The sequence below is a fragment of the Protopterus annectens genome, chromosome 2.part1 (assembly GCF_019279795.1).
Source record: "Protopterus annectens isolate FY-2018-M chromosome 2.part1, PAN1.0, whole genome shotgun sequence".
NCBI classification, from domain to species: domain Eukaryota; kingdom Metazoa; phylum Chordata; order Ceratodontiformes; family Protopteridae; genus Protopterus; species Protopterus annectens.
Genome location: NC_056729.1, coordinates 1,927,297,822 through 1,927,315,498, shown reverse-complemented (window position 1 = coordinate 1,927,315,498; position 17,677 = coordinate 1,927,297,822). Strand labels below are relative to the sequence as shown.

General features: G+C 35.3%; 1 protein-coding gene across 1 annotated transcript in view; it reads left to right on the top strand.

Annotated features, from left to right (window-relative positions):
- LOC122795070 (extracellular calcium-sensing receptor-like) overlaps positions 1 to 7,148 on the top strand; it is a 191,687-nt gene extending 184,539 nt beyond the window's left edge. Inside the window, exon 5 of the mRNA XM_044063645.1 lies at positions 6,000 to 7,148. Coding sequence (XP_043919580.1) covers positions 6,000 to 6,916 — 917 coding nt within the window. The 3' untranslated portion in view covers positions 6,917 to 7,148. The remainder of the gene's footprint in view (positions 1 to 5,999) is intronic.
- The last annotated feature ends 10,529 nt before the right edge of the window (positions 7,149 to 17,677 follow it).

The following is a 17,677-nucleotide window of genomic DNA, read 5'->3' as shown; positions in this document are numbered from 1 at the left end:
TCAACTAACTTAATACTTTTTTTTTAAATATGATTTTTTATTGTTTTCACATATTACAAAAATTAACACAGGCCATATAAGTATAAACCAACACTGGATTAACAACTGACCAAATACAAAAGCTATCAGAAAAACAGTTTGTTGCTTTAATGGGTACAACATTTCCTATATGCATTTCTTGTTATTGCTAAATAAACTTGACTTTGTATGTTATATAGACATATAACTTACTATATACCCTTTCCTGAGCTAATTGTTAATACTACAAAAGTATTGACATATAACTATACATCAATACAACTAAGTACACTATTTACAAACTGGTGTCACCTTAATTTACAATTTAATCACTTTGGATCTAATAGAAGAATATGTTATATGACTAACAAGTTAATTGGTATGCGGTCCTTTGTAGCTTATTTACTGGCCTTCTAACTGCATTGATTTGTATGTGCTTTTTAAGCGAATGTATCTAGTAGTGCTTTCCAATACTTCAGATAATATAAGAGTTTCTTTTTACTTTTTGTGATTAATTTGTTTGCTAGTATATATTTCGTAGCTACACATTTGAAGTCTTCACATGAAATTTTAGATCTGTCCAGCCAGTTTTTTGCTATATAAAATTTCAATAAAGCACAAAGTGTTATTGTGATATGTTTATATACAGAAGGGCAGTTCTCTGGAATAATATGGAGTATTGCAGTTTACCAAGTCAGAGTTGCCTTTGTGTAACCTTTTTTTCCCATTTAGTTCTTAACGAACACCACAATTTATAAACATTTTTGCAGCTCCAGAAAATATGCAGGGTATCTGCTATCGTTGAAGGACAGAAGGGACAATAGGGAGAGTGGGTAGGGTTGATTTTGTTTAGGAGGACAGGTGTATGATAAGCATCATTGTTAATCATGATTTGGTTATAAATTATTTTTTTGAATGGGGTCAGCTTCATGGCGAGTTCGATTGCTGATACTTTTTGTTTTGAGGTAATGCTGTTATTCTTTTCTTCCCAGAACTTAGAGAATAAAAAAGATGCCTGATATTTAATTTGTAATATTAATCTGTAAGTATTTAAATCATTTTGGACCTAAGAAGTAGCATTTTATGAATCACCTGGGAATCGGATAAGGTAATATTGTGATCCTTAATTTTGATGTTTGAGGTTAATAAGTTAATTAAGAGAAGTATTTGTCTAATTATTATATTATAAGTTTTACCTATTCTTAGGATATTTCTAACACTGTCCAATAGGAAGTTTTTTTAATTGATAGAAGTCCAAAATTATGCAATCTTTAATTATAAGGTACTGGTCCAGGTTTAGCATAGCATTATTTAATCTTATGTTTAGATTCAGGTGGATTGGTTGTAAGAGGATAAGGGTATCTTTGAGATGTAGGGAGGTTAATAGTTTCTAAAATACAAATCTTACATTTTTAATGTTTGGGTGGATTTTAAGAGCCTTAAGGGTTTTTGGATTCATATATGGAATAGTTCTGGGGTGTATATTGGTTGAGTTTAAGTGTTGATATTGCAATTTTATCCATGGAGGGTACCAGTATTTCTTTGTTGGGATGTAGTTTGCAATTTGGATAATACAATAGCACATACGATTTCATAATATAATTGGAAGTCTGAAAGTCCAAGGTCCACCTTTCCCATTAAGTAACATTAATCCACAGTAGCTTATTGTAGTACTTTTAGAGTGTCATAGGAATTTTGCTAGTTACTTTTTTTATTTTATTGAAGAAGTTGCTTGGAATGTTGATAATGATAGCATTTAGCTGGTATAGGATTTTTGGGAGAGTATTCGTCTTGACAATTGCTGCTTTGGATAAGTGAGATCATTTTAAGTTTACTGTCTGCTAATATCATTTGTAATATTAGACCATGTTTTATAGAGGTTATTTTATAATATATCTGATTGTGAGTGGTTAAATTGGATGACCAGGTATTTGAGGGAATAATTTACTTTGATTCTTGTCTCTAGAAAGTAGAACGTCTTGTGGCTGAGAAGGTTTATTGGGAAGATAACTGATTTATTTGGATTTAATTCATAGTTAGATACAATAGAAAACTTGCCAATGGTGTCTAGGATTTTCTTTAGGTCAGTGTTTGGAGCTTCAAAATAAATGTTTAGGTCATCAGTGAATGCTTTGTATTTTATTTGGACTTTGAAAATTTGCATGAGGTGGTGATAGGTTCCTTGACTTATTAGTAATAATAGTGTTTTAATATATATGTTGAACAGATAATGGGAAAGTGGGTATCCTTGTCTTGTCCCAGTAATGATTTTTTATTGGTTTTGATTATTTTTTGTTTATATAGAGTCATAGTTGCATTGCTATAGAGGGTCTTAACCATATTTATGCATTCCTGTGGTATATTAAACTGCTGCAGTAATTTAAAAAGAAAGGTTAGGTTCACTCTGTCAAAAGCTTTGGATACATCTAAAACAAGGCATACCTAGAGCATCTATGACTCATAAAACCAAATTGCTCTTGGGATATTATAGAAGGTAGTGTTTTTTTTATTCTGCTTGCTAATGTTGTTGATAATATTTTAATATCTATATTAATGAGAGTGATAGGTCTATAGTTATTTGAGTTTAAAGGGTCTGAGTTTGTTTTTGCAATAAAATGATCTTTGAGTTGTTTAGATACTGGTCTGAGATACCAAATTCTGTTATGTAATTGTATACTTTTAACACGATAGATGCAATTAGTTGCTTAAACTTCTAATAAAATTCTGCCACATAGCCACCTGGACATGGAGCCTTGCCTGGTTTCAGTTTATTGATAGCTATTTTAATTTCTTCTACTGTTATAGTGGCTTTCAGATTATTGGATTGAGCGGGAATTTTTAATCTTTAAAAAATTGTCGGTAGAGAAGTTCTTGGGACTGTTCCCGTGGGCCATATAAATTTTGAAAAATTTCTTCAAATTCCTGTATGATTTCAGTATCTGAATCTAAAATTTTATTTCTATGATTTATTTCCCTTATTTTAGAGGGTCCATTTTTTAAATTTATGATTTTTGCTAGCATTTTTGAGGGGGGTTGAGCACATTTTGCATATTCGTATAAAATCTTTAGTTCCGTAATGTAAGATTGTTGTGTTTGCAGCTCACATAACTGTTTTTGCAGGTTTGACATTTGGTTCTCCAGGTCCAAGGAGTGTTTTTTTTGAATTCTAGCTCTATAATTTGCAATTTCCTTTCTATATTAGTTTTTTTTCCTTTATGTTTAGTTTTTATATGTACAATGCCTTTTGAATTAATAATCCTCTGTAAGCTTTAGTTGCTTGCCATTGAAGATCAAAAGGTATCTTGATTGTAGTGATACTATTTTCTAATTGAATTAAGATGTTTTTAATTTCTTGAATAACTTCTTTTTTGTTGATTAAATTAGGATTAAGAGACCAGTTATATCAGGTATATGGTGGGTGTTTAGATTTTATATCCTTTATTATAATAATGATTTTTGAATGATCCAAAATGGTTCTGGGTTCAACTTTGTATAGAATTTCATTATTTACTATAAATTTAGAGATTAGGAATAAGTCAATTCTGGACCATGATTTGCGATATGATGAGTAGAATGTGTATTTACTGACTGATGAGTCCTGTCTAAATATTTCAAATGAGTCAATCAGGTCGAAGTCTTCTATTAATTCTGTTAGTAGGGTGGTAACTTGGGATGGTTGCTTGTTATTTTTATTTGTTCTATCTATTCTTGGATAAATTATCATATCCTAGTCCCCTCCTGTAATGAACAGGAGTTCAGGTACTTTCAATAATATGTCATAGATTTTGTAAAGGAAGTTTGTTGATTCATGCATGGCCCATATACATTTAAAAATAATAATGGCTTTTGGAATAGTGGATGAGTGCATGTAAAGTAGCACCATCTCCCATTCAGGTTTGTGTTACTTCTGAATATAGTTCTTCTAAAGGATTTTTTACCTCGTATAGTGGTCCCTTTGTACGTTGTACTGTACCCGGCTGCTATGATTTCCTGTAGCCATTTTCTATTTTTATCAATTTCCCATTGTTCCCCCTGACATGTGAGTTTCTTGTAAGAAAATTACCTTTGATTTAGCCTGCTATATCAAATGCATAACTAGATTTTTCTTCTTTTTGTTTTGAAGGCCTTTTATATTCCACGAGTCAACACTTATCATCTTAAAGGATTAGTTAGTCTGTTAAGCTAATTGTGTTTTATCTTGCTTGGACCATCTTGAAAGATTAATATTAGGTTAAAGTTGCTAGGTAGGTTTTTTGAAGGTTAAGATGCCACCATAGCCTTTCATTATCTCCCCTGTGCCTGTCCACATAAAGCCCCAAACTGAAAGAGAGATGTGAATGTAACCACACTTTACAATAGACATTACAAAATCACTATCTAGACAAGTCGAAAAAAACTATATTACAATCCCATTCCAAGTCTCATTGGACTACTAGCTAACATTCACTCATCCTAACAGCTTGCCTAAAAAAAAAAGTAACAGGATAACTTAAAAGAATACCTAATCTTATGGGTAGTATAGATAGGGTGATACAAAGGGTAACTGTGTGAGAAGAGCCATTATTTAGATTTAGGTTAAATAATTAGGGTTTACCTACTTAGTATAGTAGAATGTTGTCAGCGTATTTTATGTTTCCTAGTAAAGAATTAAGTAGCTTACTCTCATCTTTTTAGGTTTAAGTACCCCTAACCTTATGATTCTTAGTATCTATAGCGGTGGATGCTGAACTGTATCAAGATTTGGTTTCCAGCTCTAAATGATATATACCATTTCCATTACAATAATTTCCCTCTTTCTACCTGTTTATTAACACCTCTTATAATTTAACACAACTTATATAGCTATAGAAATCTTATATCAATTCTTATCCGGTGAATTATAAAGAACTGAATAAAGTATAAATTCTTCTATATACCTAGATAAATTTTATAACTATTGTACAACAACAGCAGTTTAAATGGACTGCCAAATAAAACTTACCATTATAATGGAAGTCTGATTGAGGGACCCAATCTATTACAAATTGTTGGTCCTTTCAATTTAAGCATATCCTTTAACCATGCTTTAAACATCTGTTATTAATTTGTAAATTTAACCTAACATACTGGAATGTTAATTAAAAAAACTTTCTTCATATAGTAAGCAAAGAGAATTAAGAGAAAATTAAGACAATCATATGCTGTCTTCATATGATATACCTCAGATATTCATATTGATTAAACCCATATTAGTCAAAAATAAAGATATGATAGGGATTATGCCAGATATATGTAAATGTATTGTTGTGCTTTCACAATGGTTTTACCCATTATCTATATGAAAGGAGATGCAAAAATTCTCACATTAAACAATTATAAAAAGAAACTATTCAAAAGGTTTATGCCTGCATGAAAGACAGCATAATCTCTTGAAGACTGAGAAATCCATGGAGTGATGAAGCCTGCCAATGCGATGATAGACTACAGAATTTAGTACACTTTAAAGTTTGAGTCAGAACTTGAAAAGTATCAAAGTAACATGACTGTTTCCTCAAACCGATATGATATGATGGTAAATTCAATCAGTTAGGAATAATATGGTTAGCTGGAGTGCACTGGCATAGAGATAAGTATCAACAATGTTTATAATCAGAATATCTCCATAGCTCGAGGGTGTATGTTCCTGAAGGCTGCACACACCAATATTACAAGGCTACATTTATCTGCCTTAAGCTTCAATACGAACCAAAACCAACAAGTTTATGCACTATAATATGGAGATACAAGACTGAGTAGTTAAGCCTCATTACTTAATTTAGCTTGAACAAGTAAATAGTTAGGTTTACCTAAAGGTAACCTACACACAGCTTTTAAAATCATGAACTGGTATAAATAATGATTTGCCAATCATATTTAATTCTCTAGAACTAATTTGATTATTTTTATTAATTGTATTATTAATGACTTCAGTTTTGAAATGTTCTACTTTATTTTTTCTTTAGATTCAAATGACTGCCTGAAATGCGCAGAATACAACTGGTCCAATGAGAGACAAGATAAATGCATTCCAAAAGTTATTGAATTCCTCAGCTTTGAAGATGTTTTAGGAGCCTCTCTGGCTTCTACTGCAATAATTCTTGCATTTTTTACAGTCATAATCATGTTGGTCTTTATTAAACACCATGAGACTCCTGTTGTAAAAGCTAACAACCGTAACCTGAGCTATGTTAACCTCTTGTCTCTTACACTGTGCTTTTTGTGTTCCCTTCTGTTCATTGGCTGCCCAACAAAAACAACCTGCATGTTCCGTCAGATAGTTTTTGGCATCATTTTTTCTATTAGTGTTTCTTCTATTCTGGCTAAGACCATCACTGTGGTTATTGCTTTCAGTGCTACAAAACCCAACAGCAAGCTCAAAAACTGGATTGGATCAAGAATTCCAAACTCAATTATCATTATCTGCTCAATGGGTCAGGTTATGATATGCATCACTTGGCTAGAAATTTCTCCACCTTTTCCAGAGATGAATACACAGTCAGCAAATGAAATGATCATATTTGAATGTAATGAAGGTCAAACCGCATTCTTTTACTGCTTACTAGGATACATGGGATGCTTAGCAACAGTATGCTTCATTGTTGCCTTCCTTGCACGAAACCTACCAGACATTTTTAATGAGGCCAAGTACATCACATTCAGCATGTTAGTGTTTGTCAGTGTTTGGTTGTCTTTCATACCAGCATACCTAAGTACACGGGGCAAGTACATGGTAGCTGTGGAGATATTTGCCATTTGTTGTTCAAGTGCTGGAATACTTATCTGTATATTTTTCAGTAAATGTTATATTATTTTGTTAAGGCCTGATAGAAACAGCCGAGAAAAGATAATGGGGAGGGCAAACTTTAATAATTCGAAATGATATGCAGGTTTTATAATATATATGTATAATCATTTCTTTTCTTGTGAGCGAGTGTAAGTTTACTAACAATTTAATGTATAAATAAAGAAAATGCATTGCCCTGACACAATTTTCTAATACTGCAAGGTTTACATTCTATCTAACTTATTTTTGTTAGCGGATCACACAGATGACAACAGTAGTTTTGCACTTAGTATTGTAACAAAGGCTAATATCATTTGCTCAGCTTTATTTTTTAAGGGATATATAAAACTAGAATGTAATATTGCAAATAAACTGCAACAGCATAGTTTTTGAAAGCTTTTTCAAGTGCTGAAATGTTTTTCTTCCAGGGGTAATTGGCATCTTCTTTGAAATAATAAATCAATTGTGATGGTCAGTTGCATGCTACGAAATAAATAATGTAGCTTTCTGATAGGATCCATACCTTGTTCTCCACTGAGACATCATATTGTTATGAACTTTAGGAATGAGATTCACAATAATATATAAGAACGGCAAAGTACTGCTAACAGGCAGTTACTGTATGGTGCTTTATTTCGCTGTGGTGGACCATTAAATCAATTTATTTCCAAGAAGAACGGAGGTTGCCTTATTTCCTCAACAAGTATATTTCTTTTTGGTGAAGTACTGTGTTTTTTATACTTGTCTCCTTTTTACTGTTACTGCTAACAGGCAGTATAATCTGTTACAACAAGACACATAAAGGCTGGTGTGTGACTGTTTTTTTTCAATAAATATTAGTTTTCAGAGTTAATCAGAGTACAAATAATTTCCCTGCATGTATATTTGTTAATTAGAGCTACAAAAGTGACATTCTGCTTCAAACACTCTGACAGCACATTTCCTTTTGCCCTTTCATGACACTTTATCAACAACAGATTATCTCTGTTGGATCGACAAACCCATAAAGACAGGAAGTGCAAATCACTTACCTCTGTTAGGCTGCAGTAGGTACTTAATGGGCAAATGAAATCCAAGCAACCCATGGCCTTACCAGTAGATGTGAAATGTATTCTCAGTGGCTCTTTGTCCCTTTAGGTGATTAGACTGTGGCAGATTTCCTGAATGTGATGCTCTTTGCCTGATTTGCTTTACTGAAGCCAGGACATCTTATAGTTTGGGCATTATTGATTGCATGGATAAGCAGAAGGAGAAACCCTAGTTAATGGAAATTTATTCTCCTGTAAAGTAACTCGATTCTGTACAGTCCTTGTGATTTCTTTAAAAGGCCCAGCTATAGTGGCTCAGGATGTATTTAATCCTGTTTCTGTTCACTTTACTGGTCTAGTGAGGCTGCTTGTTAATGATTTGACAGTGGATCATATCAACTAGCAAGGAATTTCTGTGTTTACTTTTAGTTTTTGTTTTTGTTTATGTCCACATAATACTTGAACTGCACTTAATTGTGGCTTTAATTGTGTTTAAAAATTCACTTCATGTAAGGGCTGCTTCAGTATATGTTTTATTTTATTTTATTTTATTTGAGTCTTTACTAGATTTTATATATTGTTGACTTTGCTTCTGTCAACGTTTTATGTTCAGTTATAAGGGATTGTTGGTTCGGCCTATTAACGTAACTCTTCATCATCATCACCCCGCTCTTCCCCCTTTTCTTCATGGGGTCAAGTTGTCCCTTCAACTCTAGCCACCTGTCCCAATCTGATGCCACTCTCTCACCTTCTTTGATAGTCACTCAATCCATCCATATCGTTGTTGGACATCCTTCTTTCTCTTGCCTTCTTCCTGTCTCTCATGTACCTAAACCTCTGCATTCTGTTCTCTTTGACCTTCTCAGCAACTGGAGTTACTTGGGCTTCTGCTCTAATGTCATCATTCTATCATCTGTCTCACTGTGTGTGTCTAACCACCCATCACAAGCTCTTCATCCTTATCACTACTAGTGACCTTAGCTATTTTGCCTTCACTGACCAAATTTCTGCACCATACTGAATTACTGGTCACACCACCACTGTTTTGTACACTTTACTTTAAAGTTCCTTTCACATTCATCTGTCACATACCGTTCCTGACTATCTGTGCTAATTGGCTGCAGCACCTGTTATTCTAGCTTTGTCTTTGTCTTTCAGATTTCCCTTCTACTTAACCACCTCTCCCAGATACTTGAAGCTTTTCCAATTGTTTCCCTTCTGTCTCAAAGTTCTGCCTCTTCCGATTGCCCCTATATGCTGCCATGGCAAATATTTTGTCTGTAGTAGGTTTTATCCCATGGAACTTCAGTTTTGAATTCACAGAAGTTCCTGGTCAGTGTCTTCCACATCATCTGCAAACAGCAGCTTTGAGGGTTTGTCCCCTCTGATCTGTTTGTTAATTTTGTCCATCACCAGTGTGAACAGTAGTTATTTCATAAGTGAAACTTGATGAGCCTCTACCCCCCACTGGAAGCCTTTATGTAAGTCTGAACACTGTTCGTACTTGTGTCATTGGGCCCATATACATAGCCTGCACTAATTTGGCCAGTGCCTCTGGGATGTGGAACCATTGCAGGACTGTCCAAACTAGCCTTCCAGGGACCTTGATGTATGCTTTCTCCAGGTGTAGGAATTCCCATTTGGACTCTTTCCTCATCTCTTGCTTCTTGTTTACTATCTGTCTCCCTGCAAACATTGACTCAGTAGTGATGCCTCCTGACGTATATCTCACCTGCTCATCTCCTATTCCTCTTCTGCTTGCTCAGCTTATTTGATTATTGTTCACCCTCTCCAGTACTTTCATGCAGTGTAACAGGAGTTTGATTCCTCTGTACTTCCCAGATTTGTGAATGCCCACAAAGTTCTTGTACACTAGCCCCAGAATGCTTACTCTCTGACATATGTATTTTTCTCCATTCTGAGTATCCTCAGAAGTCACTTCTCCCCTTAAGTGACACAGCATCTTGATCATATGTGCTCTGACCTCATCTGAGACAGCTGCTTTCCCTGACTTCATTTTTCCTGGTGCTATTCTAATGTCTTACTTCTTCTAGGGAGGGATCCTCTTCTCTCTTTCATTGTAGGCTGTGTCTGGAATAGTACTGCTTCTGTAGGGGTTTCTCCAGAAGCTGCTGGACGTACTCATTTCATGTACATTTGGTGCCCTGTAGACTGATACGTGGGCTGTTTCTGGAATTTCTGATGAATGTTTTTACCTGAAAGGGTCTATTTATGTCAGCTGCTGACTCACTTTCCAGAAGATAGCAGAGTGCCTCTGATGAATTCTCCTTTGCTATATCAGCTGCTCTCTTAGCTTCTTTGCTAGCAAACCAGTATTCCTTCTTAGCATTTTTTTCCTGCACACCATCCTACTTTTGGTAACTTCCAGGACTTCTGGGTTTCACCATCAGTTTTCCTTGTTTATCTTATATCCTTACCTGTTCTATAGTCCTCACACATGCTGTTTTGAAGCACTGCCAATCTTCTTCATCTCCACCTGCTTCCTTTTCATCTTAAGGTGCTAGAGTCCTGATTACTTCCTTAAACTCTCATACTATCACTCCAGCTAATGACCAGGTCCTCAGCCTGGTTTCTGTTAATCTTAGAGCCTTCTCTAACCACTGCTTGCAGCTTTTTGTGGTTACCAGTGATTTATGTTGAGGCCTACTTTTATACTGGGAATGACTTTACAGTCTCTGATTCTACCCCATTGCCCTTTCCATATGAGAAAGTTTCATGATGGCCAGTCTTGCATGTGATCTTGTGACTGGCTGACTTTCTGAGCCATGTGTTGGCCACCATCAAGCCATTTGCCAAACAAAAGTCTAAAATAGTTTTTCCTTCTTTATTTCTATTGTTTCATGGATGTGAACCCAGGCAGCTTTCATATTATGTTCAGTCTGCCACAATTATCAACAACAAAGCACATTGCCCTGCTTTTTCTAGTAAACACTACTAAAAACTCCTGATGTCCACCACGGCAGTAAAACTTAATAGTAAAAATCAAAACTTTAATAAAAAGAATATAACATAAAATAAGCAGTCCTCACTCTTCCGATAAGTGCTTTCAGCAAATAAGCCTTCCTCAGATCATATAAAAAGGACTGTTCAGCTTTTGTATTTATAAGGCATCACAGCCATTCCTCATTTAGTTCTCTGACACGCCTTTGTTGCAAACCAAAAGGAGGCCAGCTAGCAGAGAGGTATAATTTCCTTCATTGTAATTAAAGGGGCAGTGCTTCTCTTTACTAATAGCTATGGATGTGAATACATTATATGAATGAAGCAACATTCAAGTAAACTTGCTAATCATATTCCTTCTATTCTTAAGTGCAGGTTTTAATGGCACAATAGTATTCAAGCCTGGTGATCTGTTTGCTCTTAAATTAATTATCCAGCATGTTTCCCTTAGCTCTGTGCGATTATGAACATCACCTCCTCTTGTGGTCTGACAGACTGCCTCTATGGCCTTAAATGCAAAGTAATGAGAAGGATACTGTGCTACGTGGGCTGCTAAGGCATTATTGGGATCTTTCTGTTTGATGTCCCTCAAATGTCTGAGGATACGTTCCTTAAGACGTTGATCTGTTTTGCCAACATAGAAAGCACTACATTGGCAGCCAGTCACTAAGTATATGATGTAGGAACTAGTACAATCAGCATAAACATTAAAATTGTACTGTTGCCTGGAGTATGGATGTACAAAAACATTGGAGCTGTCAATGGATTTGCAAGCTTTGCATCTTAAGCACTTGAAAGTGCCCTTTCTATTAGAATTGGGCCTATTTCTTTCAAATCCATCTTTGTTGCAAATGAGATGCTTCAAATTCTTCTTATTCTTGTATAGGAATCTGGGATGTTCACCTACAATGTCTCTTATTTTGTCATCAGTTGTCAATACCGGCCAAAACTTCCTAATAACTTCACATACTTACTTATTGTCAGCAGTGTATGTTAACAAACATTTAAGTTGCTGTGATTGAGTTTTAAGATCCAGGCTCTCAGGATGACTCGATGTGAGTTCAGAGAAGTAGGGACATCCCTTTCCTCTCCTTAATTCCTGTGGCTCATGCTTCAATCTTAGATTCTTTCTTTTATAGGGTCCTTTACTTAAATGTGTCTCAATATTTCTCTGTTCTGCTACAAAGTCTTCATTCTCAGTACATAATCTTGAGGTTCTTAAGATCTGATTCTCAAAGATGTTATCAAAAATATGTCCTGGGTGCATACTCCCCCTTTGCAGATAATGATTTCTCCAGTTTTCTTTTTTATGAATTCCTGTACTGATACCTCTATCAGGATGCAGATGCATCTTTACATCCAGAAATTCTATGGTCTCTGAAGAATGTTTAACCACAAACTCTAGAGAATCAGTGCTCTCGTTGATAAAGTTGATAAAAAGGTCCAGTTGTGTAGAGCTGCCTCTCCAAAGGATAAAGACATCATCCACAAAACGTCCGTAGTACACTAGATATTATTTCCAAGTGCTGGGTATCAGGATGAAATGCTGAAGCAGCTAAAGGAGACAGACAGCTTGGTCATCAAGCCTACTGATAAGGGGGGATGTATAGTAGTGATGAAAGCCATATGGTACGGTTATAAAATGCTCTCTATGCTGGCTGATGAAAGAACGTATAAGAGATTAAGTTGCAGTGAAGCTACGACTAAGGTAGATCATTTTCATAGCCATCTATACGATCTATTGATAGAGGCAAATATCTCACAAGAACTATATGAGTTCTTTGATTGCCCTAAACCTGTGTTTCCATATATCAGCAGACTCCCCAAAATTCACAAGGATCCAGTTGACCCACCCCTACGTCCCATAGTTTCTGGTATCGGATGGGTAACTGAACCTGTTTCCATGTATGTGGAGAATGAATTAAAGAAGGCCCTGCCACAAACAGGAACTGTATTGAAGGACTCAGGAGATTTTCCTGGAAAAACTCTTTTTAGTTACTAAGGACCTCAAGAAATATGAATATTTGTTACTAGTGACAATGGACATCAAGAGTTTGTTTACAGTGATTCCGAATGACTACGGTCTACAGGCAATAAGATCTTTCCTAGCAAGGAACAGTATGGAAGTATAACCAATATGTTCCTTGTTAGAACTTGTATTGGACAATAACATCTTTATGTATGGGGTTTCTTTCTATTTGCAGACATGGGGTGTGGCTATGGGCACCCCATGCGCAAATAGTTACTCTAATGTGGTTCTGGCTGAGTGGGAACATAATGAACTGATATCAAGCACTTGGAAATAATATCTAGTGTACTACGGACGTTTTGTGGATGATGTCTTTACCCTTTGGAGAGGCAGCTCTACACAATTGGACCTTTTTGTCAACTTTATCAACAAGAGCACTGATTTTCTAGAGTTTGTGGTTAAACATTCTTTGGAGACCATAGAATTTCTGGATGTAAAGATTCATCTGCATCCTGATAGAGGTATCAGTACAGGAATTCATAAAAAAAAAAACTTGGAGAAATCATTATCTGCATAGGGGGAGTATGTACCCAGGACATATTTTTGATAACATCTTTGAGAATCAGATCTTAAGAACCTCAAGATTATGTACTGAGAATGAAGACTTTGTAGCAGAACAGAGAAATATTGAGACACATTTAAGTAAAAGATCCTATAAAAGAAAGAATCTAAGATTGAAGCATGATCCACAGGAATTGAGGAGAGGAAAGGGATGTCCCTACTTCTCTGAACTCACATCGAGTCATCCTGAGAGCCTGGATCTTAAAACTCAGTCACAGCAACTTAAATGTTTGTTAAGATACACTGCTGACAATAAGCAAGTATGTGAAGTTATTAGGAAGTTTTGGCCGGTATTGACAAGTGATGACAAAATAAGAGACATTGTAGGTGAACAGCCCAGATTCCTATACAAGAATAAGAATAATTTGAAACATCTCATTTGCAACAAAGATGGATTTGAAAGAACTAGGCCCAATTCTAATAGATAGGGCACTTTCAAGTGCTTAAGATGCAAAGCTTGCAACTCCATTGACAGCTCCAACGTTTTTGTACATCCATACTCCAGGCAACAGTACAATTTTAATGTTTATGCTGATTGTACTAGTTCCCACATCATATACTTAGTGACTTGCTGCCATGTAGTGCTTTCTATTTTGGCAAAACAGATCAACGCCTTGAACGTATCCTCAGACATTTGAGGGACATCAAACAAAGATCCCAATAATGCCTTAGCAGCCCACGTAGCACAGTATCCTTCTCATTACTTTGTATTTAAGGCCACAGAGGCCCTTAGCAGCCCACGTAGCACAGTATCCTTCTCATTACTTTGTATTTAAGGCCACACCTTATCATTACTTTGTATTTAAAGCCATAGAGGCAGTCTGTCAGACCACAAGAGGAGGTGATGTTCATAATCGCACAGAGCTAAGGGAAACATGCTGGATAATTAATTTAAGAGCAAACAGATCACCAGGCTTGAATACTAGTGTCAGCAGCTGAATTCGCACGACGGGCTGGTGCAACGGCTAAAAAGCGAAACCAAAAATCCAAATAAACATCCAGCACCTCAATTCGCACAGGAGCAATATTTATTTTAGATCCACGATCATACCGGTTTCAGAATCAAGCCTTCTTCAGTGATGTTGACTTTGTGCTATATAATATGAGTTGATATTATTGGTCAACGTCACTGAAGAAGGCTTGATGCTGAAACCGGTATGATCGTGGATCTAAAATAAATATTGTTCCTGTACGAATTAAGGTGCTGGCTGTTTTTTTGGATTTTTGGTTTTGTTTTTGGTCGTTGCACCGGCCTGTCTTGCGAGTTCAGCTGCTGATTTTCTGTTTTTTCATTCTCGCTGGGGGCTCCTTAGTGAATGCATGGATTCCTGTTTGGCGTATGGTTTAGATCCTTGGAAGGGACTGGTTTGCTATTGCTGTTGTTTGTATTACGTATGAAGAGATATTCAAATGGATATACACTCTGGTTTTGCTGAATGGTGAATTTGAGGAGACTACACCCAATTCTGGTATATAACTTTTCATTCGCTAAAGATACTTTTTCTGAAAAAATGGGCCTACTATGACTTTTATATCTTCAGTTATTTCATTTATGAAAAGATTGAAGAACATGGTGGGACAACTTGTATGTAAGATGTGAAAGTTTTTTTCTAAATGAAAGTTATATAAAAGAACGGACTTGTCAATTTTCACATGTGGAGTGTTGTCGAGACCTGTGTTCTTGGCCAATGAATTGAAATGTGCTATGGTTGGACTTGATGTGTGATATTCGAGATAATAAAAACATTATTGGGACATTTTATGTGAGGGATCTTGGGCATTTTTGGGGCACTATTAGTGGATTTTATATATTGTGTGTTGAGCATTTCTTAAAGGTGACTTTTCACATGACTTTGCATACAAAGCATACGAATTGGTATAATGGCGGATTCCATAAAGGACGTGGTCTGACTGGATTCTATAGAGCGCTTTCTTATAGATTACAAGAAATCAAAAATTTTTTTGCAACACTGAAGTGGTCTGGAACATCTTAAACAGTGTTTTGGAATTAAACTTTAACCAATTGTATGTGGTTAATATGTGTGGTTATATTGTATATTATACGGGATGTAAAATAACTGTACTCTTTTTATTGATATGATATGGGGGGGTTTATATGTGGCCACACTTTAGATTTATGATCAACACTTGGACAATTTATGCTTGTGTATATTTTTTGACTTTTAACCTGTATATGCACATTGGATGTCTATGTATCCCTCATATGGTGTGGTCTGAAGTGTTACATATTGGTCGGTGTTGCACTAAATATTTTATCTTTTTGGGCCCAAAGATAATAAAGCAGCTAATATATAGTCTATAATATCTGACGACGTTTTTCTGACGTTTATTGTCAGGTATGGAGTTGAAATGTTTTTTTATTGCCGAAAATTAGATATTTCTGAGTTTTGAGCTTGGATGTTGTAACAAACCTTTGCGACGTTTTACGTTTATTGCATAGGACGGTTTGTCTGTAGCTGCTTATAAATGAGGGCTAACTTTTACATCTATATATGTTTTGTGGTGCATACCTCTCTTGACTATTTAAAGATTGTTTTGGGACTGCCTTATAGGTTGAGAGATACATATATATGTATGTTCATACTATATGTTCATTGATTACAAGCTGGTCCAAGTGTGGATTGTTTTTCTTTTGTAGTGGTTATTCTGAGCCTCCATATTCATATAACAAGGGTGATTTTTTATAGTTCATTGAAAAATGGATTTAACCACCATATTGAAAGGTTTATCTTCTGATAAGGATGATGTTCAAATTTTTGGCATTAATGAAGACGGTATCCCTCTGAGTGATGGGACAATGAAAGATGCAGGGGATTCCTGTAAGGATTTGTTTGTTAAACTAACCAGGAAAATGACCCAACTTAGAAGTAGTGTGTGGCATTTAAGGCTTTTTAAGGTCTACAAGGCTAAAAACATTACACCAAGAGGGTTGAGAATTAGAATTCAACCGTTTGTTAATAGTCCAGATTAACAATTAAATGAAGAATGGGTCAGGGCTCAACACACAGCCACTATGTTATTTGTGGCCACTGATTTATTTTTATGAAAGAAATAGTGACTCTAATGGTATAAAAGTGAAAAAATTATGTGATGATATCAAACCATTTGAGGGAGAGAATATATATAAGTCCTGTTTGCCCAAACTTTCCAAAGATCTATTGGTAATAGAACATAGCTTAAAAAATAAAAAGTTACAAAAATTCCAAAGAGATGTTTCGGACTATGTAGAGGGAAAACCATTTGGTACTAAGAAGTATGTTAGGTTTAGGGAGGGGTATAGTGCACAAATGAGATTTAGAAAAAAGAGACATAGGTCTATATTAAAGAAGTCTAAAATGGACTTTAGTAGTACCTAAGGTGAAGAGTCTTCTATGACTGAACAGGAACACGAGTTCACTAAGGAGTCCCCAGTACATAAGAAAACCAAACACATGGACTGCCCTTTAGAGTTAAACGACACAGGGGAGGTAGTAAACATAAATATAGACACTACAAAGAATTTGGAAATGTTGTTGGATGTACTGATTCAGAAATAAATGAATATCCAAATGTACATAATATCTCTTCTGTGTCATTGAATGATATACAAATTAAAGTACTGAATAAAGGGCTTTCTTTTGTTCCAGGATTTTTTGTTAATGAATATGATTTTGTGCAGGATGTTTTGTCCTTTTGTAGACATGTTAATCTGAAATTGTTTTTTGGAAATAAGGATAATTCTTCTGGAACTACTGATTTCCGATTTAAGAAATCCAATTTTCAACCACCAATGGATAAATATGTTGCTATTTTTCAAGAAAAAGTAATTAAAGATTTACATTTTAAACAGGAAGAAGAGTTTATATTAAGTAACAATTTATCTAAGGTAGAATTTCAAGCTATCCAAGATTTAAGAAATAACCCCAACATTGTCATTACTAGAGCTGATAAAGGAGGAGCAGTGGTAGTGATGGATTTAGAACAGTATGTTTTGGAGGCACATACACAATTAAATAATAACAAATACTATATGTTGATGCCCCTAGTCCCGACCAAAAAATTTAAGCAGGAGATTGATCAATTTTTGGATTTGGCAGTTGAGGAAAGAATTATTGATAAAAAACTCAAATGCAATTGACAGTTATAGATCCACTTAAACAGATTTTCTACTTGCTGCCAAAGATTCACAAAAATTTGATGAAACCACCAGGTAGACCTATTGTCTCTGGTCATGGTTCACTGACAGAACCACTCTCAGAATTTCTTACCTTGTATTTA